This window comes from Passer montanus, unplaced genomic scaffold, assembly GCF_014805655.1.
Source record: "Passer montanus isolate IOZ18808 unplaced genomic scaffold, ASM1480565v1 scaffold56, whole genome shotgun sequence".
Taxonomy (NCBI): domain Eukaryota; kingdom Metazoa; phylum Chordata; class Aves; order Passeriformes; family Passeridae; genus Passer; species Passer montanus.
The window spans coordinates 5,098,769-5,125,374 of record NW_024370595.1 but is presented as its reverse complement, the minus strand read 5'-3'; the positions used below and the strand labels follow the sequence as shown (position 1 = coordinate 5,125,374).

The 26,606-nt window shown below is 35.8% G+C and overlaps 1 protein-coding gene across 2 annotated transcripts in view; it reads left to right on the top strand.

Annotated features, from left to right (window-relative positions):
* The window catches only part of GABRG3 (gamma-aminobutyric acid type A receptor subunit gamma3), a 297,534-nt gene that overhangs the window by 6,013 nt on the left and 264,915 nt on the right, over positions 1-26,606 (top strand). For both annotated transcript variants that reach the window (XM_039725756.1, XM_039725755.1), the window contains exon 3: positions 9,751-9,818. In XM_039725756.1, the coding sequence (XP_039581690.1) occupies positions 9,751-9,818 (68 nt within the window). The remainder of the gene's footprint in view (positions 1-9,750; positions 9,819-26,606) is intronic.

Genomic DNA, 26,606 nt, shown 5'->3' with positions numbered 1-26,606 from the left:
TTTCATGTCACACTGCTCTTCACTCAGTTTTTCAATCCTGTATTGCAAATCCACTATTTCTAATGTGTACTTTTAGCTATTGTCTGAGGAAATGATCTTTTTTCCTGAATACGATCAGAAGGGCCTAGGAAATACTTTGCACTTTCTAAGGTTAGGATTGCCAGTTTCAGATCACTTGGGAAGACACTTCTGCAGCCAAAAAACATGGAGAGAAGGAGAAGACTGTGGCAAATAAAATATATCAAAGTGCATGTTGGCATAGGAAGTAACTTCTCTGTGGTTTTCATTCTTCTCAGGGCAACTGATATTTTTGCTAGCTCAAAATAGAGTCCTACCTGGTACAGGCATATTCTGAGTGCCCTTTTGCCATATTATGGGCACTGACATCATCAGCAATCACGTCTCCTCCAGGCCAGCAGTACAGCCATCAGTGAGGGCACTGTGAACACTTAGCTACCCTCTTTCCTCCTCTATCACCCAAGCACATCTAAACCACTGTAAAGAATGTGTAGGTCACTGCTTGGATGCAAGGCTAGGAGGTTTTGGGTTTTTTCTCCCCTCATCCTGGCATATACTTGGCCTCAGCTTCCACATAAATGACTGTTGCTCAGATCATAGGCACAATCTACACTTAGCACTTCAGGCATCACCTGCAAGGTTCCAAGCCAGGATTTTTAAAGTATGGATTGAACAAACTAAATATTAGGCAAAACAGGTAACCTGTGAAGGCTGTTAGCAAAGTGATACCTTAACAGGACCTGTCTTGCTAAAAGGGGATTTCCTTTGATCTTTGGAAACAAAGCAGTGTTCTACCAGCAGGGGAATGCCTGACTGCATCCCCTGTGGCCACACTTGGCAGATTTCTTGTCTCCATGAATATCAGCTTTTGAGGGTTTTTATTTTAGTGGTGGTATCTGGAAAGTTTCTATTATACCACAAAAAATACATGCCTTTTTGAATTGGGAAAAAAAAAAGAAAGAAAGCACTTTATACTGAACAGCTAATAACAGTGTACTCATTAGATCAAAAAGAAAAGTGTTTATGATGTAAAGCATCTTTTCACCTATTTTTTACCAGCTACAATTATAGATCTGAGATACTCAGGTCTTTTGCATGGTATTAAAGGCACCAATCCTAGAAAAAAACAAAACCAATTCACAACTATGAAGGTCTTAACATCTCTTCCCTAGGCAAGTATTCCGTGTTTTGTTTCAAAGTGCTTTGAAGTGAAGACCTGTTTAATGGATATGCATCATTTTCTATGTGCAGTAAGACTTGCTACCCTGCAAGTGTGCTTTTTTCCTCCCATGTCACATTGATATAAATCCTGAAATTTAGTAGGAGCAGGTTCTGGCCCTGAAATTTTACTTTCTCTTTACTAATAAAATGAAACAGAAATATTAGGCAAACCAACAGGGCACAGAACAGAATTATGATAATTACAGCTACAAAAATCTGTTTCATTTAGATTCTAGTAATAAACCAGATTTTTGTAGTTGATCTTTTTTTTTCTCATGGTTTCCTCTTGGATCCTCTAAAATTATTTGATCCTGGCAATCATCTGTATTCATTTTGTATTTATAAGCCCAAATAAATTCACTTTGGAACATGAAATATCCTGACTCCACCAGTTCTAGCTGTCTTGAGAGTCATGCTGGTTTTCTTTACTCCTCCAGTATCTTTATACTTATATCTTTTATCATTAGCCATATTTCTGAAGATGAGAGCAGTCTCAGATACTGCTGTGCAGTTCTCACTACCCTGAGTAGGTTTGTACAGGCGTAGCTGGTACAAATAGATGGGCTCATTTGAATCAGCAAACAGAGAAGACTAAGCTTTGTCTGATGTGCTTTACTGTGCTGTTTGGGAGCATTAACAGCAGTCCTCTTTTAAAGCAGTTAAAAGTTTCCTTTGCAACTAATTTAACCAGTTTCTCAGTGTGTGCAAGGAGAAAATGTGTTGGTTGAGAGGAAACACTCTGTTGGTTTTAAAAGAACATGTCCTTTTCCAGGCACAATCCTATTGAAAATCTTGAATTCTGAAGCAGTATCACAATCTTTCTCCTGTCTGACCTGCTTTCCTACCATGTTGCACAGAAATGAACCCTAAAGAGCACCACAGGCGATTACCACAGAGGCTGTCAAGTTATTTTTGCTAGCTGCTGATTGCCACACCTGATGCTCTTTAAATTAGCTCCAGCTAGGTTTCCCCATATGTGGTGACAGAGGGCTGCATATTGCCTGACAGATCAAAATATTTTCCAGATCATAGTGCAGAGAAAGCTGTGAAGTGTCATGCAAGGTCAAATTACTACTTTCTGCTCAAAGTCTTTTTTGGTGCTGGCCTACAAGACAGTGTCAGGCATCTTATAACATGAAGTAGTGAGAGAGACATTCATTGCTTCAGGATTGATCATAGATAGTTGTACCTAGAAAACCAATTTGTGTGTAGAGGTAGAGCATATGGGAAGGAAAGATGGAGTAAATTCTGTTTGTATTATGTCAGCACTCAGGAGGGGAAAGCTTGGATCCAACTTCTCTAGTACTGGGCAGCACATAAGATCATAGAGATTAGTCTAATTTAGATTTATATGGAAGAATGAACTTGAATAACCTGTTGTTGAGGACACAGAGTGCTGTGGCTAAGACCTGATAGGAAACAGGGCTGAATATACTGAGAGTTCAGTGAAAAAAGTCATAACAAAAAAATTTAGAAATGCTTTTATTGTTCTTGCTGATACTTCCCTTTTTCTTCTTTTTTTGGTTGGGTTAAAGTGGATTGTCTTCCTTTCAGAGACTTTTGTTCTGATTTGCCACCTAACTAGAAATCCTCAGGAAGAGGAATATTCCTGAGGAAGGGGTTGGTGTTCAATGAAGATGAGAATGATCTCTGTTCTAGGTTGGATGATAGAAGGGATTTCTTCTGATTCTGCAGTTCTGATTCTCTACCATTTTCAGGAACTGATGCTTTCTTTTGCAGTGTTGGCCATTAATATTTCTAGACTATTAATAGTAAGGTTAGAAAATTAAGGGTTAACCACTCTATGAACACTCCAAAATACCTATTTCAGGTTTTTGTGATACATGCTTGAGTTGTGAAAGATTACATAAACAAAGAATCTTGGTTTGATGCTGGTCCAGTCCATTAAACATAGGCTCTTTCAAAATCCTGCATGGGAGCAACTCTGGTTAGGACTGGGTCTTCACAGTGAGCTTTCTTCATGTCTGAATTCTGCTTTTCTAATTGCTTAACCATGGACTGAGTACAGGGAAATTTTTACCTTGGCTTTCTGACCTGCTTTGGTTCACAGCTTTTCAACCCTCAGGGGAAACATCCTACTTTTTATTCATCCTTTTCTCAGGTAAAATTTTAATGTGCCATACTGAAAGTATAAGTAGAGAAATTTTAGTCCAATGCATTGAGCCTGAAGCCCTACAACTCAATGTTTCTGCTTAAAACTCTCCAAAGAAGCCCAGTTTCATTTTCTTTTTTGTGGATTGCCTGATTTAAATCAAATGCTGGAAAGCAACACTTTAATTTGAAGCTTACTGTACTTCAATATATAGAAACATTTTAGTATTCAAGCACTGTTTTTCTGAATTTACCTCATAATTTACTGCCAATAATTTCCCCCTGGTAATGCAGTTCTTTGCCTATATAAAATGCTCCTTTCTCTCATTTCTAAGAAGCCACTTGTATCTTTGCAATACTTAAGACTTGTGTGTAATCTGTGAGGTTGAAAAAAAAAGTACTGCTTTTGTGTTTTACCCAATTACTAAACAGCAAGCTCCCTTAAAATACAACCTTATCTTTGTGAATGTAAATAATTAATTTACACAGATAACTTTTGTTTTGTGTTTTATTTCCTAACAGTGACTATTTGCTGAACTAGCTTGATGCATACACAGGTAGAATGTTTTTCTTGAATAGCATTGTAGGTAGGAAAGTTTGGTTGACAGTTAATGTTTGCCTAACTCTTAGTCTTAACTGTCACACACAAAACTAAATGTAGAAGATGCTAGTTCTTATTCTCTCTTTCTATAGCTTCACTATAATATTTTTTAATCTGAGGGGTCATAGGATTATAGCATACAAACTTCCTGGATGCTATGAGTTGAAAGTTAGGTAAGAGTCAGGGAAAGGTTTTACATGAGAAGATTCTTTTCTTCTTATCCCTTCTCTCTCTGATTACCCAGACTATGCTGTCATTGAAGAGGTTTCTTAGAAGTATTTGTAAACTGCAAGGATGTTCAGTGTTAGTTGCCATTTTGAGGTCATGACACAAGCTAATTGTTCTGTTATCTTTAAACAGGGACATATTGTGTTCTGCACATATTATTTTAAATGTTGTTGCTCATTTTTACATCTGTGTAGTTTTCTCATGGCTGTTATTGTTCATCCAGACCCCGGTTGCTAGCTGGCTTTACTTTGCAGGAACAAATTCTATTATATTTCAGTCTTATGATCTCACACAGGAGCTCTCCTCTCTGATGAATATAAGTAAAACAAAAATTAAAACTGTAGGGATTGATTGAAAAACAAGCCTAACCATAAAGACCTACAGTTTTCATTCCACAACATAATACTTGAAAAATTACAGCTTGTGCGTTAGGGAATGGTAAAGGAGGGATGAAAGTGCTGAAGGTTGATTGATAGTTATGGTGGGAAATGAAGAATAAAAGTGATTTGTAGTTAATTGAGGGAGTCCGTTTATGTGCACACTGTCATTCACACTCCTGGACAAAATGACAACCAAACCTAGCATGTAAAAAAAATACTGTTTTCAGAGGACTGTGTTCTCATCCTGGTATTGCTTTAATCCAAACTTTCTTTCTTATTTTGATTTTCATTTGCAGTTCCGTTTTGGTAGTTTGAACCTAAAACATATGGATGTCATTTCTGTCAGTTTCTGTAGCAAGTGGAGGACTTTGACATCTGTTTTCAAGCCCATTCTCTTCCGTGCAGGAAGAAAGGGGGTTTTTAATTTTCCTCACTGATAGATTCGTAGCATTGTAGAAAAGAATAATTGAATAATTTAGGTTGGAAAAGATTCTTGTGTGAGTCCATCCCTTAACCTACCACTGCCAAATCCAACGCTAGACCATGTCCTTAAGGGCCACATCCACTCATCTTTTAGATACCTCCAGTGATGGTGGCTTAACACTTCCTGTTACCATGTTTTTCTTCAAATGTGGTGATTTGTTGTAAAATGGAGATGTGTTAGCCAACAGTATTTAGTCTTGAGAAGTCTTGTTAGCATAGCGGTTCGTTTTACAGGAGCAGCTAGGCAAATAGATGTTGCCTACAAAGTAATGTAGGAAAATTTGAATAGTCATGATCACTAATGCAAAGTAAAAATTAACACTATAATCACTACTATTATAGTTACCAATAACTGTGTAGTGATTTATTACAGCTTTGTCCTAATTTAAAAATAGCAATTTATGTGGTAATGAGAGAATGTAAAATATCATTATAGAGCAATATAAAAAAAAAATCTCATTAGTGCAGAGCCAATCTTGTTAGTCATTTGCGTTCAGAAGTCTTGTGAAATTTGGGCAGAACTCAAGTGGCCCTGTAGTTCTTGAACAGAGATCATACTGTGATTTTTATGTAGTTATGTGCCTTCTAAAAATCTGGTTCTAGTTGTTTTGCTTCTATAAATGTGTATTGGTCTTCAACATTTTTTACCACTGCTGTGCTGGGTAAAACCAGAATAAACCTGGATGTTGGCTGAACAATGTAAGAAAGGTTAACTCTCAAAAAAAAAAAAAATTATGACAACTCAGTAAGATATACTCCATGTAATTGAGCTTGTAAAAATATTTCTTAATATTAAAATTTTAAAAATACACCTAAATATTTATGATTTATGCAGGAACATTAGTGCTATTTGGACAGACTTCAAATGTGGAGGAAGCTTTCTGTAGGAAGAAAAGTGGTTTCATTCATGAAATAAGCATCCGTTCTGAATAGTGGAGATATATCAAAAATTAAGAGATATTTTTAAAGGACAGGATAATTAAGAGTAGTAAATAAGTAAATAAGCATAAGAAAATGACAGGAAATTTTTCCCCTACATGAGATGAAATTGTATAACATTCCCTCTTTTGATTTACTCAAGAGTCTTTTAAAATTCTCCTGATTTATCTGTTGAGTTTTTTATACACATGATCAATTCACATATGTTCAACAGTAATGTCTTTATGGATTTTAATGAGATTCAAGCCCAGGTTCTGGTTTTTTTCACCAGTGCAAATCCACAATGCAGGACTAGAAGAATCCTATAGTTGTCCTAGGTGTGTTTTGAACTGACAGGTTTTTTTTAAGTTTGTAGGCACTACTTGTTGACAGTGTCTTTGTAATGTGATAGTTACAGAGCTGACTGGATTATAAACACTGTTTGTCTCAAAGCCAGGGCATTTGGATCGGATGACCTTAGTTTTGTTTAAAAATATTTTGACTGGCTTTGTAAATACCCATCTCAATTAAAACCAGCATGTTTGAAGATTAACTGACTGTGATAAGCAGCTAGGTTACCTTAGGTAGCACTGAGTAGCAGTGTAACACTGCAATTACTCAGATGTGCTTACACTGTCTTTTAGGGAAAGTTACTGCCATATATATACTAAATCGTATTTAGTATATATATACTAAATAATATTTCAAAGAACTTAGAGAACACTGGTACATTTGTTGACAACCTTTAATTGCTCTCTTGCATGTGGTGTACACATGGTTCTGTCAGTATTTTTTCTAAGTTTCTGACAGCTCTTTAGAACTATCTTGGGTTTAGGCCAATAACAAAACAGTACTGTAGCTGAATATCCGTATTTAATCTTATTGTCAGCTTTTAGTGAGGCATTAACACTTTAATTGTTCTGTCAACAACACTGTGAGCAGTCTCCCAGTGCAAGAAAAAAAGCTCCATCTGCAGCTTAACAACTCCATGTGTGGCTTGAATGTCTTCATGAAGTGAGTGTTCACAAATGAATGCAATACACAGAAAAACTGAGCAGGCATTGAAATTGCAGAATCACAGAATTGTTGGAAGGAAACACAGAGGATCATCTGGTCCAGCCTTCCTGATAGTGCAGCTATTTCATATTTCTATGAAACTCAATTTATTTTTAAGAGCATTGTAGGGTGAGTTCTTTCTAATAAGACATGATAACTTTAAGACTCAGTTATTTCCTTTATCATAATACATTTTGGAGGAAATAGTCTTAAAACCTTGCTTCATTTTGGTTGGCATTTTGAAATAAAAATTTATGATAATGAATATAAAATTTATACGTGATAATACTTTGTTTGTTTGTATGTGTTTATATCCATGAAAGACCACATGCAAGAAGAACTATGCTCTTCTGTCTTTTCTTTTAAAACCTGAACCTATATTTATCATACAAATTACAATTGTATTTTTTACCTTTGCCTAGGAAAATAAAATAATTGAAAGAAACGTTCAATTTAAAAAAAAAAATTTGAACAAGTATAATAGCTTACTTGTATTTTTTTAATATTTATTTTCAATTTGAATTTCACTGGAAATGTCTGATAGAAGAAGTGACTGTTGTTTAGTGTTCTGTTTTACTGTAAGATCGAATTCTCTTTAGCATTATTAATATTTTTTTTTGCACCATAAGAGAATTCAAGAGAATTCAGCACATTCAGGAGAAATTATCACCTCATATTCTATTTATATACTTAACTGCAATGATTAAACAGATTAAAAAAACAGATTTCAAGCATTGTGTTCTGGTCCTGAATTTTGTTCCTGATCCTGCCAAGAATCAGTTGCGTGCCAATTTGCATCCTTAAGTCTAGTGCCATTAATGTTCACCAGAATTCCTTAGCCTTGAACTTCCAGGTAGACACATGCATAAACCCTATAAGCTTAGAGCTCTTTATTCCATGAATGCTGTTCTGGTGGAAGAGCTAACTGTAGTTTCTTGCTATTACCAATTCCTGTGTAATGACATTTATTACTGCATTTTGAGGGAACTCATTACCAGAAGCTGCTAGACTCCTATTTAGTTATTAGCTGGGTACAATTAGAATTGCTTTAATCAGCTGAGCTTGTTCAGCTGAATTCACATTTTCTTTTGCTAAAGGGGAGATCTGAGTTCATCAGCCAGTACTTCAGACAATTTGAAACCATGACCTTAAATAATCCTGGATGTTCTGACCATACGCAGTCAAGAAATATGTGTTATTTAATGAATTAGAGTGAATGGTTATCATCTTAAACCACTCTGTACCCAGTTTAATGTCTGTTTTTTGCAACAGGAGATATAGCCTTCCTAATGACATGTACATACCAAATTCTTACACTACAGGACAAGCCAGCATGCAAATTCTTTTTTCATAACTATCTAAATTTTCCAGTACTTTAAAACTACTTGACACCTCTTTGATAGTCTGAAATTTGGGGGATGCAGGCAAAAAATATTTATCTTCTAATGTGAAGATTCCTGCTATCTACAGCTTTCTGCCAGATGGCTCTAGACCAATTGACTGGTTGTTACCAGAGACAAGCTTCCACCAGAACCTTGGTATTTCACTGTTCCTCACTTCTCTGCTCAGTAGCTTCCCAGAGGAAAGCTTTTTGAGTTTTGCATGGCTGATAAGTCTGCATTTCCTCATTGTAGGAGGCTTGGGGGTTAGTGAAGAAAGTCCAAGTCCAACATAGTTCCCAAACTTCAGTGGTTTGAATACTCTCTGGAGATTTTTGAAAACAGTGTAGAGGAGAAGGTGCTTCGATGGGATAGAAAGATATCCAGCAGAAGCTGTTGTCTTACTATTGTTTGCATCAGTTCTCACTATGCAGGTTAAAACCCCATTTATTCTTTATACTTAGTTTTGAGTCAGCTAACTCTGGAGAAAGTAAACCAGTCATTTAGATTTCAGTTTAGAGCTTAATGTGTACCCTGTGGGGCTGGAAGAATGGCAGTATAAGTAAAAAAATTAATGTGTCTTCTGGTGTAAGAGTGGCATTATTTTGGAGTTAGATTATATTACCAGTAAGAGCTCAGTTATGTCCAGCAGCTACACTGACACCAAAGATGCTGAAAGAAAAAGAAATCCTAATGGCCTGAGCAAAAGAAAGGAATACAGAGCTTGTTTTGGGTTATAAAGTCCTCAAAGTCTGAAAACATGGAAGATCTTATGGGAAATGTGCATAGACTAAACCAAATCAAATTCAAAAGCCTTTGAATGAAAGAGTGCGAAGGCAATGTGGACTGAAAGGAATGAGTCTGAATTGAAAGAAGAGTTGCTTAGGTTTAGCTAATCAGATTTCATAGAGATTTTGCTCTATGTTAAGATGATTTCAGGGCTGATGAGATGAAGAAATCTGGAAAGTTTTTTTCGATCTGGAAAAACAGACTAAAGGACCTGAATGTTGAGGCAAAGGGAAAAAAACCAATATGCTGCATTATTTTTACTTTCATGTCAGACATCTTAGGTTTGAGCTTTACTTTGAGCTACTGTGCCTAACACTGAAAGTTTCTTTAACACATTGTTGCTGACAAACTGGAATTGTGATGATGAAGTGGTACAGGTTTTAATTTATGGCAATTTTTTTGTTGGGTAGGAGGAACAGAACCATGTTTTCCTAAAAATACATTATCCATATTTCTCAGTAGCTGTACCTGAAGAAAAGAACTTATGGTTATTAGGGAAAAAAGTATTTAAAGTGATTATTTATGTTGTCTGCAAAATAATATTAATTTTTTTTTTCCTCCACAGTAAAACCGACAGTTATTGATGTTGACATTTATGTTAACAGCATTGGTCCTGTATCATCAATAAATATGGTAAGTGACTTACTTACAAAGATTTTTATCTGGATTGCTGATCTTGGCATCAACACTAAGTTTTGAAAAAGACACTAAGTACCCCAGTGATAAGTTGTTTTGATTCTGTTTTACTCCTGTCTTCAGCTATAATTCTGGTTTCTGTGTCTCATCAAGAGAACAAACCTATAAGCAATATTACGTTCTGTGTTGTCTGTTGAAAAATGCTGGTAGATCATCAGTGGTAAAATAGCCATCTTAGGACAAAAAAGTATGAAGTGAAGTCATTTTCAAGAAAACTCTTGAGATGTTGTTTCAAGATGCAATCAAATATACAGAGCTTAATAATGTGGAGTTAATGAAAGTCATAATATAATAACAGCATATTTATTTGTAATTCATAATCTCTTCAGTGGTTACTCTTTTTTCACTGAGTTACCAACAATCTTGAATGTAAAAGTATAATTTTGGCGAAGTTATACATAATGTACTGCATGTGTAAAGGCAGGAGAAACTGAAAGAGTGTGATAGTGTGGCAATAATAAACCTATGGTTGGTCCTTTGTTACAGTCTGAACTCTTAAGTCTTTCCTCAGTGCTGCAGCAACATATTCAGATTTAGAAAGCAAGCTGAATGTTTATGTAGCTCTGGGGTTATGGGTAGCTGTGGCTCCTTGTGTAACTTTTGAGTTGGGATTCATCATATTATTCCCCTTCTTAAATTAGGTTGATTTTTTTTTTTAATACAACTTGGAAATGGAGGACCTGTTAATATCTTACTGTACTTAAAGATTTTAAAATAACCTCTTCAAAGCAATGTCTCTTTTCCACAATGGCATTCAAAGGCTGCCGTGTACAATGTTCCTATAAGAATCTAATGAATGCATTGCATGTATCTTTTGTATTTTTGGAAGAAAAGCGCCTGAATTTAAAAGGTGTCTGTTCAGCTTTATTCTTTGGTTTTGCCTATAAATATGAAAGACGGCAAATCATTGCAGCATATAAAATATAAGGTGGTCAGAGACTCCTATGCACCCTCACAGTTGAAAATCTGGCAAGTAAACACAGAAACAAATTATGTGACGTGGACAACTTGGTGTCATATTCACCAACTGTGAAATGTGTTGATTGCTATTTCATGTGAAGTACTGAATGTCAAGCAATGGGAGTAGCTGCTCCATTCTTGAACTAATAAATAGCTAATTATCTTGCCCTTCCCTGATGGCCTACCATAATGACTTCTCTGGAGAACAATTTATTGGAAGGTCCTCTGGCTTGCATTTACTCTAGGAATGGGCACTCTGTTCAAAAGCAATGGGGACAATGTGTTTTTGCTCTTTGCCTCTCTGAATTTGTTTGTAAGTAGAATTTTGGGGTGCTAGAAATGTATGTGGAATAATAAGAAACCATTTCATCAAAACTACTATAGGTAGAAGGAAAAAATTAGTAATAGAAGAAATCAGTGGGTTTTGGATGATTGTTGTAGCACAGTCTTACTTGTGCATTAACTTGAGTTTGAGATACCCTTTGAGTTCAACATACCCAAAATAGATAAATGCACCAAAATACCAGTTTTAAAAATGCATATTTTATCTCTATTATAATAAATGGTCTCATTAGGGTAGTTAATGAGTGTATGACATTGAGATATTTCTTGCTTTCAGCTGAAGAAAAAATATGTGTAATGTGTAAGGGCAGAATAAGTAAAATAATGAAATACAAAATTTAGGTATCCGAGATTTAAGGACTCAAGACTGCATGAAGTTATATTTAAACTTTTGAATAGAAATGGAACTAAATGGAATTAAACTTTTGAATAGAAATTATTTCAGATGTGCTTGTTGTGGACAGTACATCCCACTGAAACTGAATGTGAACTACCTTAGTACTTTTGAACTTCATTTCTGTTCTCAAAACTAATTACCAATATAGGAAATTAACATTAGGCACTCAAATGTAACAAACCTTTGTCCAGAAGCTGAATTTCTGCTCTGTTTCTTTGGTGTTTGTCCAAATATATATAAGAGAGCAGTAATGATCTTTCAGTCTCAAATTTACCGTGAAGATGGCAAGTCCTCACAAAATTGCCATCCACTATGCTGTATGATGGCTTGTCTCTGCAGTGGCAGAACTGATTGAGAAGATTATTTGCCGCCAATTCGTGTTATTTCAGCTCTTCGGCTACTGTATTCAGTAGCCATCATTTGGTCTGCTGGAAGAAAAAGTTTGAACACTTTCTGGAATTAAAAATAATAATTTAATTATTTTTAAGTAAGCAGTTTTTCATGTACACTGTGAACCACTGAAGCATGGGTATACAAAGAACTGAATAGAAACTAGAAATTACCTGTGTCAGAAGAAGAGGAAGGAGGGAAGAAAGGAAGTCTTCAGTCTAGTATCTGTCATATAAGTGAAATTTCAGAGGGAGAGCAATGCGCATGAAAATCTCATTTCAAGAGAAAAAAAAGGGGGATTCTTGGTAGAACTCACCTATGCTCTTTTTCTCACCAGGACAAGAACTTTTAACTTTTCTCCCCTAAATTATTATTAAAAGTTGAGCTGTTCTGTCCAGGCAACTCAGTAAGGTGGTGGTTGATTTAGCAAAAAGAGCAATGATTACTTTGATTTCCATCTCTTCTATTTCAAGGGTGAGATCATCAACACGTACAAGGCAGACTTTCCTGCTGTGTACTTCCAAACTTAGACCTTAGCTCAATTACTTTTTTCTTAGTCTGCAGCACTTCTGAGGGAAAATCATGTGGAGCTTCTCTAGAAATCAAACTCTGCATGTATATTTTCTGATCAGTTTTCATCAGTAATTTTCATCTAGTGGGTGAAACCTAGGAAATAATTTTCTTTAAGATATTTTTTCAATGGGTGTTCAGCTGAATGTTCAAGCCGATTTTGTAGAGCAAAGCTTTTCAGATGTCACTAACTGCTGCAATTATGCTTAGACTTGAGTATGAATATTAATACCTAACTCTTTCTTTAACAGTCAGGAAAAAGACAGTTGCTATCAGACACCTACTTGTAGCAAAGTTAATCTCAGATGAATTGCATGTGAATACAAGGAAGAATGAAGCTTTTTAGACTGAGGCTGTAACTGCCACAGGGGGAAGAAATGTTAGGGACCACGTCAAAAAGGCTTCAAGTCAAAGGAGAGGTAGTGTTCTGTGGCAAAGACAGCATAATCCATAGGAATATATGGCTAACCCTGCATTCCAGACTTCAATATGACTATTTTAAACCTCAAGATTTCCAGAAAGACTGAAACAGTGATGTGGTTGGTGTTCTATTAGAGACTCATCATTATAATATCTTTATGAAGACAATAGGAACTTGTTTTCTTAACAGACAGGGTTGACTCTTTGTCTGTGACATGGAAGATTTCTTTGGGTCATGGTTTAAAAAACCTGGTATGAAGAAATAGCTATTGTGTAATAATAGAGAAGGAAAAACAGACTGAATGATGAACTGAGTGATACTAGGAAGTGGTTGTGAGTGGCAATAACTTTAAATAAGTAATTTTGGCATTTTGAGTTATGACATGGTGATGTGAATGGGACGTGCTGTTGATATTATGAGTATTTTGAATTTTAAATTCCAAGATACATGATTGCCCGTTCAAAAATTTTAGGTCTTTTTAATATGTGAAAGCCATCCTATGTATATATATCTTGATGCCTGTTCTTTATTAAGAACATAACAGGATGTGAGCTTAGACTCATTTAAAGGATACAAAAACAGGATTATTCAAAAGTAATGACAAATGCATTCTATGAGCCAAATTATATGTTCCTGTGTGCACATTATATTACTTTGTCTTGGTTTCCATCATATAATAAAGTAAGTTAAAGAAATCTGCAATTTGCCATTTCAAGGTGCAATGTCATTAGAGACATTGAGAGATTAGAGAGGTTGTATTGTAGGATGCAAGATTTTAATTCAGTCTTTTCTTACTGAAAGTCTTTGTTATAGCTGTAATTATAATGAATGCTCTTCCACTGTATTAGGAAATCTTAATGATCCTCTTAATGAGTTCTTTAAATAATTTTTTACATTTTAGAATTAATTTGCAATTATTTTCCTCATGCTTTAAATTATAAACCAGATGTATGAATTCCATATCACTCAGTTTTTATATATCTGCCTTTTTTTTTTTTTTAAGTATTTTCCATTGAAAATGATGTCCAGGAAGCATATGTTTTTGCATTAGAACCCATAATCCATTTTTTGTCAACTCTCCAGTTCTTGTCAATAGTTCTAAAGGTTTATAGATTGCCTTGTAAACCATAGTCTTAACATGGCTTACTGTAGCCTGGTTTTCTACAGATAAGCAATGCTGGCTTGTCTGTAAAAGAATAGAAAAGGGAAAGAGACCAATAATCAAATTGGGAACTAGACATAAATAGTGGGGGAAAAATCCCCTAGAAGTAGTTTTGTGAGACAGAAAGGTAAACATGCTGAGATTAAATAGACTATTAAACTTCAGTGGCATCAAAACCTGTGTGTTGTGCATTCACACTTACAGGGTTAACTGAGTAGCTACAAGAATCTGAGATTGCAGCACAAATTGCTAGTGAAGGAAGAATTTTACGCCTGTGTGGTTTTTGCAACTGGAGTCTCATTTTAACACAGCTGTATAGAAAGAATGTTAAAGAGAGTGTGAGAAGCAACTTTATGAACTGTACTTACCTGTCCATAAAAATAATAATGTGTTACCTGCTGGTCATCTCTTTATTCTCAAGTATTCTTAAATGGAAATTCAGAGTTTCTTTTATGTACTTCATCACTTCATTCTGTTGTGTCCACTCTCTATGCTATGCCATATATCTTTATGGGTGCTATATTTCCCATTTTTTCAGTTAAGTGTTCTAAAATAAAAGCAATTTTTACTCTATTTTACCCTTTAATGTATTGGTAGACTTCTTTGAACTTCAATTTCAAAGTCCCCACATGCTCGTTTTGCTTCTCCACTGGACACTATAGGTATCTTAAAGAATAGTCTTGATCTGGTGACTTGTCTAAAGTACTACTCAAATCTTATAATTAAGCCTGAATTTCTTGCATGCTTTCAGTCTTTATGTCGATTTGTTTGATATGTCTGTTTGTTAAAATTATTGTTAGAACAGCTGCAATTATAGAAACATAGCCTGCTGAATCTTTCCATCATATGGCAAAGCTACTTTATAGCCAGATTTTATCCCATTTTCAGCCCACTGTCAAATACTCCCAAGTATTTCCTTTACAAACATCTTTTCAAAGATAGTGCAAGTCACTGTTTGAGCACAAGGCTGATGCCCTGTTCATTGTTAACTTGAAATGTGTTTTTCTGACTCTATCTCACTATCTCACCTAATATATTTATAAAGCAATTGTGTAGGGAGATGGTTTCAGTTATTTTTGAGGAGTGAGTTTTCCAGTTGATGAGTTCAGATGATCACTAAAATAATGGAATGCCTTGGGCTATTTGTATTTTTCCCTAAAATCTTACAAGCTTCTTTGTTGCTCTGTGACCTAAGAGAAAACTCATGTACTGGACTAAATTTTAGTCTGAGTGGGTCTGTTTGTTTACAAGGACTAATATACTAATCATGCACCTAACCATTTTTCTAGATTATGATCTACTGTTCTTGTTTCTAGAGCATATTTATATACTGTCACTGAGTTTGGATTTCTCATAATAAAAAAATGTATGCATTATAGAAAACTTTTGTGATGAACGGTCTTTTACTGATAAAAAAAAAAATCACCTCTCATGCAGGCTCGTTTTTGTTGCCTTAAGCTCTGGCAGTCAGTGCCTCACAATGAAAATATTTCTGGGAGGTGGTAGTAATAAAATGAAATTTGAATTTATCTGTGGCTTCTGTTCCACCACTCCTTGTGGGAGGCTTGTATAATATCAGAAGTGAAACTGACTGGAAAAGAGGAAGCTGGGGCTGAGGAAATGAACATGGATTGATTTTTTCACATATCACCTGGGCAGCCTCTGCATTTGGCCTTTTCTAGAGCAACACTTTGTGTAACTAAAACAGGGCTTGGGAGATAGAGACTTGGATAAAGAAGGGCCTTAGGCTGCTCTTGTTTGAGGTGCAATGGGATAAACTAGAATAATGTTAATTTTTCTGCAGTGTAGCTTGTGTACTGTGATGTGCAGCAGGAAATGCATGCTGTTATAATTTACTGCATTGGCAGGAAATCCAGTTTACTTCTTGGAGGAGTGATAGATTCTGTCACAAGTCTTTGGTAATGGACTGATCTTAGTTCTGCTGCTCTGTCTTATCAGAATTCAAGCAGATTGTCAAATATGGATGAACTTAGCCGTAGAGTTGTCTCAAAAGGTGTCTGACAAATGAGCAATTTAATTTCAGTAAGATAGGAAAATTAAATGTCTCTTCTGCTCAGTAGTGGGTATTAAAAAAGATTTGAAGAGCAGCTAGGCTGAATGTTTTCTCAATAGATAAACAGGCTGACAATATGTAACAGGTACCTCCTATTTGAGGTAATATATTAGCCTTCACACAAAAACTGGTAAGAAGCTCCTTTCCAGCTTTTAAAGCTGGAAAGTGTTTAAAACTTTAAAAATTTAATCCCAGTTTTTAAAGCTTGATTTCTCCCACTTCAATAATCTGTTTCTTGGGCCTGCAAGCCTTAGGTTTTAGAAGTAGTGTACTCAGCTTTAAAGTTCTTTTAGAAAGCATTAGTTGCCCTTCTTGTCTGTTCAGTGATACATAGCTTCACATTCTTTATTGCCAACATTTGGGAAAGTTAGTTTAGAAAAAACTATGGCTAAATTGCTGTAAAGGGTATTGAATTACTTTAGGGTAAATTAGCAATCCCTTGGCCTAAATCAATTTCATTTTTGAGTGGTCAAGTGTTTATCAACTTTATTTTAGATTTTGAGCTTTCCATGATTGCTCCATGAAAGAGTAATTACTTTTGTGTTGACCTGTTTATTGGATTCCTGCATGATATTGATGTAATTTAAGCTGTGGTTTTCAGAGTTTGGTCTTCCTTAAGAATAAATCCTTTGGATTTATTCAGGAAGCAAATGGATTTTGCTGATTTGTTCTGTAAGCAACAAATGTGTAACTAGAGATGTACTAATGACAAGTTGTCATAAGACTTCATGGTATAACTTTCTGGGAATGTAGACCTAGATATCATGGCATCCATAGAGAAATTCCAGCAGGATTATAAACGTGCTTGGTAGTTAGGAAGAAAGAGCTGAATACAGGGTGACCCCCTATAAACCATAATTGAGCCACAGAGTCATCTTCAGTTTTCTGTAAGGTTTTTTGTTTGGTAAAGAATGAGTACTGTTCTTTATTCATCAGCATTTATTAGAATATCAGAACAATAATCAGCATTTTCCACACCATTATTGCAATGAGCAAAACCCAGAAGAATCTCCTTACTTTTTTTTTTTTTTCCCCCACAGGAGAGCTTTTCATCAGTCTAATTGGTTGTAATTTCAGATTTCAGAAAAATAAGGTTTAGAGAATTGTATTACATTTCCTTTCAAGCTTTTTTAGTGAACATGGTGTCCCTTGACTCTTAAGAAATCTCAGATATGCTTTTTGTGTTATGGACAAGGTACTTCTACTGAATGACTACAGAGAACTGAAGAATAATACAAATGCTTGGTTTGTGCAATTAAAAAGGTCTACAGCCTGCAGGGTTGTATTGTATCCCAGCACTTCCATGCTTTTTCTAACACCGTACACTTTCCTTCTTTTAAATCAAAGTAGTCCTAATTTATTGCTTCCATGGTCAGGAAAAGAGGCTTTTATGTGGTCAAAAATAGTGATACTCTAGGTTCTTTACATGTTTTCATAGCGTTCTTCGTCAAAGCTTTTTCTACCACTGTCTTCTTTTGTATCTGCTTTTCATTAGACTTTTGAGATACAGGTGGTTCTGTTACATTCTGTGTTGCCTTGGACAAGTTTCTCTCTACACTTAAAACTTCTAGCTTCACATGAAACTTTGTGGCTCTTTTCCTGCTTCTGCAAATTTTATTTGCAACCCTTGAAAGCTGAAAAAATGTTGTGAGAGGAAGCTGTTATTATAACTATTATTAACTTTTTGTACACTGCACAAAAGCAGATAGTTTTGACCACTGAGCTTTGGATATATTTTAGTTAAACATCTCAGAATTAAAGTGTAGTCACTGTTTTGAAACTTACAACAGACATTTTAATGGTGATATAAGAATTTTCCTAACTGTTAGGGATTTTTAAGTTATAAATGGTAAAGGTATGGAAATTATTCAGGGGTCTAGGAGAATAAGTTTTCAAGGCTGTTGTGAGATTCTTAAACCAAAGAAACTGCTGTCATCCTTTCTGTCTGTTTCCTCTGCTTACCCCATAATTTATCTAACAAATTGCATTTCTTGGGAGACTTGGGAGCAGGGATAACTGATTCTTGTTTTCTTGCAATTGCTTTTGCGTATTTTTCAAGGAGAACAGAATTTTAGAATGTATTTAAGAAACTTAATAATGGGAGGTATTAAATACTGAGCCTTCATACCTTTGTGAACATGGTCCTCTATTTGTCAAGCCAGATTTATGAAAATTGCAACAGGTTCATAAAAGTATGAGGGTATCAAGCTCCTTTTTACATTGTCTAGCTTAACCAAAATGCCAGTGGTTACATCAGCTCCACTGATATTTTTCTTACATATTTAGTAAATATTTGAATAAGGTGAGATTAGAAATTTAGATGAAATCTGCATGATTCTTGGCATACCAGAAGAAATTTGGTATGATTTTTTAAAGTATTCTTCCCTAGGAATTCTGGCCTAAATAAAAAATATGTCATAATAATAAGATTGTTACCCTTTTTTTGATTTGAGATTTCAAATAAAAATGTTTGAAGGAAGGAGTTTAGGCCAACTGTAAAAAAAAAAAAAGGAAAAAACCTTGGTCTTGCAGACTCTTCATCATGTTGGTATAGACACAGTGATGATTACACTATCATGTAATTTGCTTTTGTATTAGTATTATTCTGTGAAGCCAAAAGTTCCTGTGAAGACTCTGCAAGAAACAGAAGAAATGTGATAGAGTACAGGGAACTGTAAGAGAGGAGGAAGGCCAGAAATGGTTGGATACTATTTGGAGAACATTCCACAAGACAGCCATGCTATTTCAGACCTCCTGGTCCTTCTCCTTAAGAGAGATTATGAAATCCTTCAAAAGAAAAATCCTGGAAACTAAATTTCATAATCCTGTTGAATACAGAAACGCACAAGCTGAAAAGTGACATGGGTATTGTGGCTCTGTACTTGTGCTCCTGGTAATCTCTGCAAGTGCTAACTTCTCGTCACCTTTCCCGTGTGTTGCATCTCTTTCTTCTTCAGTTGTATGTACTAACATTTCTCTCTGTTGTCTGTTGATTAATGGATCTTGTTTTTACCCAGAATATGTTTTTCTAAACAGGCTAGAAGTTTGCCGTGGTTCTCTCAGTTAAGAAAAAGGGCATATGTGCCCAAGATTTTATGACTTTTTCCACCTGTATTGTCTAACCAGTAAGTTACCTCTGTTTTCAGACCTTGCCTGTCAAATCCTTTTTGGAAACAGTAGCTAGTGAACTCCAGGGATAGTGAGCTTTGGCTGATAGGTCATGTTTGGTAAAGTGTGTTGGCTAACTGAGACAAAGAAATAACTGTCATCTGCTTACATATACTCCATACATCAGGCTCTGACAGTTCTATGCTTTCAAATGGCTTTCCAGGTAGGTATTTCCCTGAGGTATATTTGCTGCAGCTTGCACAGCATGTGTTTCTCATTACCTGGAAGGCTTGTAGATTGAGGTCAAATTACAAAGCAGTCAAAGTTGTGAATTACAGAAAGGTATAATCATATTATTTCAATTTATAGAGATTATTATACTGGAATCAAAAAAGCTTTTTTTTTTCTTTTTTTTTCTTTTTTTTTTTTTTTTTTTTTTTTTTTTTTTTGTTTGTTTGTTTGTTTGTCTAAGACTGCCAGTTTCTAAATTTTACTGCTCCTAGTAACTGAAGAATTGGGATCACCGAAATGCTTGCTGGTCTTCCCCACTGCAAATGGAAATAAAAAAATTCCTTTTATATTACTTCTCTGTCTCAGTCTTGGTCTTCATTACTCTGCGTGAAAAAGTCCCTTGAGCACATGCTCACTAAACATCTGGCCATCCTTAAGGCAAAGCAGTTTCAATTTTCCTAAGTTGGATTCATGCATTATGCAAATGTTACTTCATTAGACACTGAGATGAGCTATCAAGCTATATTGTTTGGTCAGAATAATGTAGGCTCAATGCTGATTTGAAATCAGACTATCAATTTTGGATAAATTCAGTTCATGCAATCATTTTTGCTTGTGATTCAATTAGGGCATACATAGTGATTGAGGTAAATGCAGTCAATGATTTTGTCTCTGTTTCTGACTTATTCTGATACCTATATGCAGTGTGTGAAACAGCATAAACAATAAAAGAGCTAAATTAATCTCTCAGAAAGTGAATAGAACTATGCCAGGCATAATTTTGAGCCATGTTCTCCTAAAATACTCTACACTGAGAGTCTAATTATAAGACCTAAAATTACCCAAAGTTGATTTTGGCGCTAGAGCATATTGGATCCTCACTGCCTTCTGTCTTTTCTTTAAAATTGCACTGTGTTGGGAGTGCAAAGTGAAACACCTGTAAATTGGGGAATTTCTTCTGTGCTGGATGGGGTCAAATAAATAGGAGATGTGTACAATATTAAAGGATCTGCCTGATGCCTGATATTGCAGTCTGAATTCCACAGGGGAGACCCAGTTTCTCACCTGACATAACTGGTTGAATTCATCAGTGTAAATGGAAATGTGATCTCTGCTAGCCTGCTGCTTTCATATTTCCTTTTACCTGAAGTACCTTTTATTGTTTCCAGATTAAAAGGTTAGATACTAGGAGTTTTTATTTTGACTAATATTATAATTTATTGTATCATTCTCTTGCAGAGTATATTAGAAAAAGTAAAGGAAAAAAAAGATTTAAAGATTATTTGATTGCACTCTCCTGAAATCTCTTTATCTTCATTGTTTCCCCTGCAATGTGTTCTGTAACTCTCTGGTGTCTGAAACGGTATTTATGTAAATAGGCCTGAGCATTACTTTGCCATCTGGATAGTACCGTAGAAATGGCATAAAGAAAGGGAAAGTGAAAACAAATATAGGAAGCCTGGGAGAATATCTTAAAAAGAGAATATTTGGCCTGTATTTTGAGAGCTGCCTAGATGGACCAGCTAACAGAGTTTTTGACAGATTGCAGCACAGCTAGGTTAGCTAACTGAAAAGAGGTAGATTAAAGGAATTAATTGAGAGTTTCTTCTGAATTTTTAAAAAGTCTGGCTAAACTGGCATTGTGTGATTGTTCGAGATGATGCTATCTGATACATTCAATGGTCAACTTGTGTAAATTCTTTGGTTTAACTCAGATTTATACAAGAAGTTTTTGTTGACATAGTAGTGTTTAGGAATGTGGCTTCTTTCTAGATATCTCACCACCTCTTGTATGTGGAATTGTTTTTTTGTGTTCTGTTGCTAATATATTTTAGCCTGTAAAAATATAGGCAGTGATAACATATTAGAATCTCTCAAATTTCAAACTCTTTATGGGTCTAGAGTTACAAGGATTATTGTGAAATGCTTTGAATAAAATGACAAACAAACTAGCAGTCAAAATCATAATTAAATTAAATTAAATTGAGGAGCATGCCAAAATCTGTCAGCTTCTAAAAAATTATCTGATTTATGCCAAGTATAACATGGAAGCTAAAGTCAGGAACTAGATATGAAAGTGCTTTTTGAATATTTTGTTTCTAATGGTGTATTACAAGGGTCAGTTTCTATTTTCATTCGTAATTTGAAGCTTGTCCATGGACTAAATCTTTATTTGTTTGAACTGAGCATTTTCCAGAATGAGATGGAGGACAGGGTCAGTTTTACACAGAAAAAACTGTAGGCAATTTTAGCTTTATCTAGTAATTTGTTCCTGTGGCACTATCTTGGACTATAAAACTAAAACAAAAATGTGAAATAAGGGTATAAGTACTTGGAGTGATGGTATAATATAATTAAATATCTATATAATATTTTTCTTTATAAATATTGGATTTCAGATTAATATTGTAAAAAATAGTAGATATATGTTATAAAACTTTGTCAGAGGCAGTTCAGACAGTGGTTTGGCTGTGAAGCAAATATAGTAATGTGTTTTTTTCACTTTCAAAAGCAAGTGACCTTCCACCTTTCACCAAGGCTTTGCTATGTCATGCTAGTTAGAAATTACATTAAATTTTAAGGCTTTGGAGGTGGGGGAATGGTGCATTTTCTGTATGTCAGAAATGCCTTCTGTTTGTCTCTGAGAAAATCTGCTTGCAAATCTGTTTGCACATGCTCTGCAGAAAAAATGGTTTTAGCAGCTTAAGTCTCTGATTCCACCTGTGTTGTACATGCTTTAGTATGAGTGTAGGCCAGATTTTCTGGAAAGCTTACATTTGAGCTACTACAGCTGGTGTAAAGGAGCAGTGTTCTTTGCTCCTTGTGATCTTGCTGTAATGCAGCAGCAAGGAGGAGGGAGTTCAAAAGTCAAAGCTATGGTTGATTTTTTTTCTCCCTTGTACTCAGGCATGATAAAACAGTCCTGCATTTCTTGATAGTCTACCACGGTTTTGCAAAATAGTTCCTCCTTTGACATAGAAACATAGTTTCTCTGATCTGAGGCTCTTTGTTTGGTACCGGACTTTCTCCTTCTTCCTACTGTAGTTCAAGCAGCTGCTTGTAGGGACCTAACAGGAGGGCCTTGAGGTTGGGGCAGCAGAATGCAGCTCCAGTGGGACATACTTCTGAATTCTGTCAGGATTGGTGCTGTGACCACTGCCCTGGGGAGCCTGTTCCAGTGCCCAACCACCCTCTGGCTGAAGAAACTTTTCTTAATATCCAACCTAAACATCCCCTGACACAGTTTCATGCAATTCCCTTGGGCTCTGTCACTGGTCACCGGAGAGTAGAGATCAGTGCCTGTCCCTCCATTTCCCCTCATGAGGAAGCTCTGGGCTGCAATGAAGTCTCCTCTCAGTCTGAACTGAACAGACTGAACAGATCAAGTGACCCCAGACATTCCTCATATGGATTCCCCTCAAGGCCGTTCAACATCCTCATATTCCTACTTTGGATATTCTCTAACACTTTTATATTTTTCTTATATTGTGATACTCCAAACTGCACACAGTGCTCAAGGTGAGGCTGCCCCAGTGTAGAGCAGAGTGGGACAATCCCTCAGCTTGCTGGTGATGCTGTGCCTCATGGACCCCAGGACAAAATAAGACAGATAAGTGGCAGGTAACACATTCAACATATCTTTTTAAGCACATACTAAAACTAAGTGGAAAGGCCTTCCATGCTATCTGGACTTCCCTTATAGTTCCCTCCTTACCATATCCTTAAGTGATGTAAATTAGCATCAGCTGAAAATATTATGGGCTCTCCTAGGAGAGCTGGAAAATAGGGGCTTTCAGGTGGTGTTGCTTCTGTACACAACTGAACACCACTATGATTTGCTGCCATTTAATGATCTTCTTCTGCCTGCAGCAAAGAGGTGTAAGTTCTTCTGCAATGAAACATGATTTAGGTAGGGTTTAAGATCCTGTTGCTGTTTAAATAAAGTGTTTTGATTTCTTAATCAGCTTGTCCTAAATTTCTGGGATTGCCAGTGAAAGTAGCTTTGAGACTTTAAAGGTATCTTGCAGTGGTATTGTGTCAAGCCAGCTGTAGTTCCATCTTTAGTGAAATACTTGTATTAATCTTAGTTTTACTGTATAACTTTTTTATATCTCTATAGATGAGATACTGGAAATGGCTAGGGATATCACTTTCTGGTGGAAATTCAGAGGGTTTTAAAACAGAATGCATGTGTATATTACATAAGAAATGGTTTTTGGAGGATGGATTGCCTGCATGTTGTTTGACTTCATCTTTTTCAGGGCTAGTTTGAAAGAAACAAATAAACTGGACAAAAGCAAGTTATATTAAGTCACATGAGATGAACCTGCAAAAACTATGTCAGCCTTTTGAGCAGAAGGGCTGCTGGGTGGTGGAGCTGGTTGAGGAGAATGGACAATTTGCTTTTGTGTTTTCTTTCATTTGGATAAGCTGTAAAAAGTGACATCTCATTTGTAACATGTGAGTTTCTTATAGCTTTTTAAAGAGCAGTTTTTTACTTATGAGCCAGGATAATTTCTTGAACTTGAAACAGTGATAAAGTGAGTGATGAAATAATTAGAAGTCTTTCTAAAGCAATGTAGGAGAATGTGGATCACAATTTTTGCCTGGCCTAGAAAAGAGCCAGGACTGGAGCTCAGGAGTTCTCTATTGAATCCTACTCAAACTAGCTATTTAGTTGTTGGTACCTAGGTTTATTTCGGGGTTTTTTTGTCACTCTGCAGCCATATCCATGAATATTTTGTGTCCCTCTTCAGTGATTATTGTTACAGATACTCAGAATACAAAAGGAACATAACCTATATTTTCTAAAAGTAGGATGAGTAATTCACATTGTAGTGCTTATAAAACTGCATGAAGAAAGTAACCCAGCTCATATTTTATAGGTCTGATACACTCCAAATAATACCCCATATTCTATTTTCATATAATTTATGAAATGTTTTTACTGGGGGGAATGTAAAGGTTAACAAAAATCTTTATTTTCCCCTTACTATTCCAATATAGTTAAGCAAGAAACACTCCTTGAATAAAGAAGATAAAGGCTTAAGTGGAGGTTCAGCATGATTTGCTTGAAGGCATATGACATATGGTAAATTCTGCATCATGTTAGGAGAATTCATTTGTTGGAAGTAAGGCTCTACAGCTTTTTGGCATGTAAATCAAATCCCTGCTCAGTCGTTGATTTAAAATTAGTGCATTATGAAATCAGCCTGCAATTTTTAATGTCATTCATGTGAATGGTCAAGATCTGTTAGTCTACAAACGCATTCCTCTATTTTCTATAGTATACATTTTGCAGAAATTAACTTTAATAACTGAATTATTGATTATAATACTTGCCAGTAATGCTGTCTAGAAAAGTGTCTATTCAAGATACTGTTGTTTGGTTCTGTATTTTCTTTCAGATAACCAAAACTGACACATCTATCCAATCCATAGGTTAAAGGTAGAGCCTGAAAGTAGGAAGTACAGTAGGAAATACTGCTTCTTTTCTGCTTATTCTTCCAACAGATTCTCTGGAGATCAGTTTTATTTTTCTTATCACCTCTAGTTTCCTCAGCTCATTTTCTCCTCTCAATAATTGTGTATACTTTTAGAAAGTCTTTGAAGTAAGTATGATGATGTTGTTTTGGGGTTTTGTTTTCTTTTGGGGATAATTTTGTGGCAAAGTTGCTGTCCCCATGGCTTGTTGTTCACTTGCCTTGCCTTGCCTTTTCTCATCTGTGCTCACACCACCTCACTTCATCTCTCCTCACCTCCCTTTCCTTCTGTTCTTTTAAGCTCTGGCATAAAGTTAGTACCATGCAACTGCTCTCTCACTGCCTCTGACTCTGTTAGGTGAGATGGGGAGGAGGATCAGAAACTTGCCAGTTAAGATAAAAACAGTTTAATAATCGAAAATATGATAGTAAGACTAATAATTGAAAATAACATTAATATTAATAAAAAGGAAAGAGAGAGTTTTGCTCTTTATATGGAGAATTGAAATATTTTCTAGAGTTCTCAGAAGAGTAGCTTTGAATCTTGAATGTGTTTTTTTCTGATATAATTCAACTATGCAAGCCCATGGCTCAGTTTCAATTTTTAATGGATCAGGTGCATGGCAACACGGTCTTTTTCTATCCCTATAATTCTATAATTCTGTTAAGCTAGCAGATTGCAAGAGCCCTGCTAAGAGGATTTGTTGATTTTCCTGTGGATGTTGGAAAGAAAGGACAGAATCACTTTGTACCTGCATCTCCCATCTTTTGTGTTGTAATAAAAAATTTGGTGCTGCCCATTATTCCCTCCTATAGACTGTGTCCATAAAATTTTGCTAGACCTTTTCCTTAGCAAGAAAAAACTAGTGGGAGTATTGAGGTTGTTCTTATGTTGGGTATGCAGGACACAGTACAATCTTTTTGTGCCAATCAAGTATGGAGGTGTCCCTGCTGACTGAGAGAAGCCATGAATGGAAAAATTGTTGGTTGTTGTCCTAGGCATAATACAGCTAATGCTTCTTGATGGAGGGAATAAAAGCTGTGCTATAAAGAAAAGAAAGTGTTTCCATTCTTGTGGGATTTCCAGATGTGTCTACAAGCTAAAGGATATTTGGGCTCTTAAATTCTCAGCTGGCTTTGTGACCAGAAGGACCTTTCTAAATCATGCTCTTAAAAAGGTTATAAAGGTGCAGCTACTTTGTGGATCCCAGTAGCTGTTCTGACCTGCTTTTCAGAGCACAGAGTCCTGTGTTTGTTAGTAACAGCTGTATATTGATTGACTGGTTCTTTGCCAGTGGTGAATACTGACTTGAAAATGCCTGTGCTTTTCACAGTACTTTCCTACAATGGGAGTGCAATCCCTGCCTGAGATTTCTTTGCCTGGAGATGATAATTTTGTACCTGAGGGGGAGTTTTAAGTATATAATGGCAGTAAACAAAGCTAAATTAGTTGAAGGAGGAGAAATCTTTCAACAATTAGTAACTGAAAGTTTTATGGGAAGGATAGACTGTAGACCAGACTAATCTACAAGTTTGGATATAACCTTAGAACCACGCTTGAAGACACTATTTCTTTATGCAGGGCAA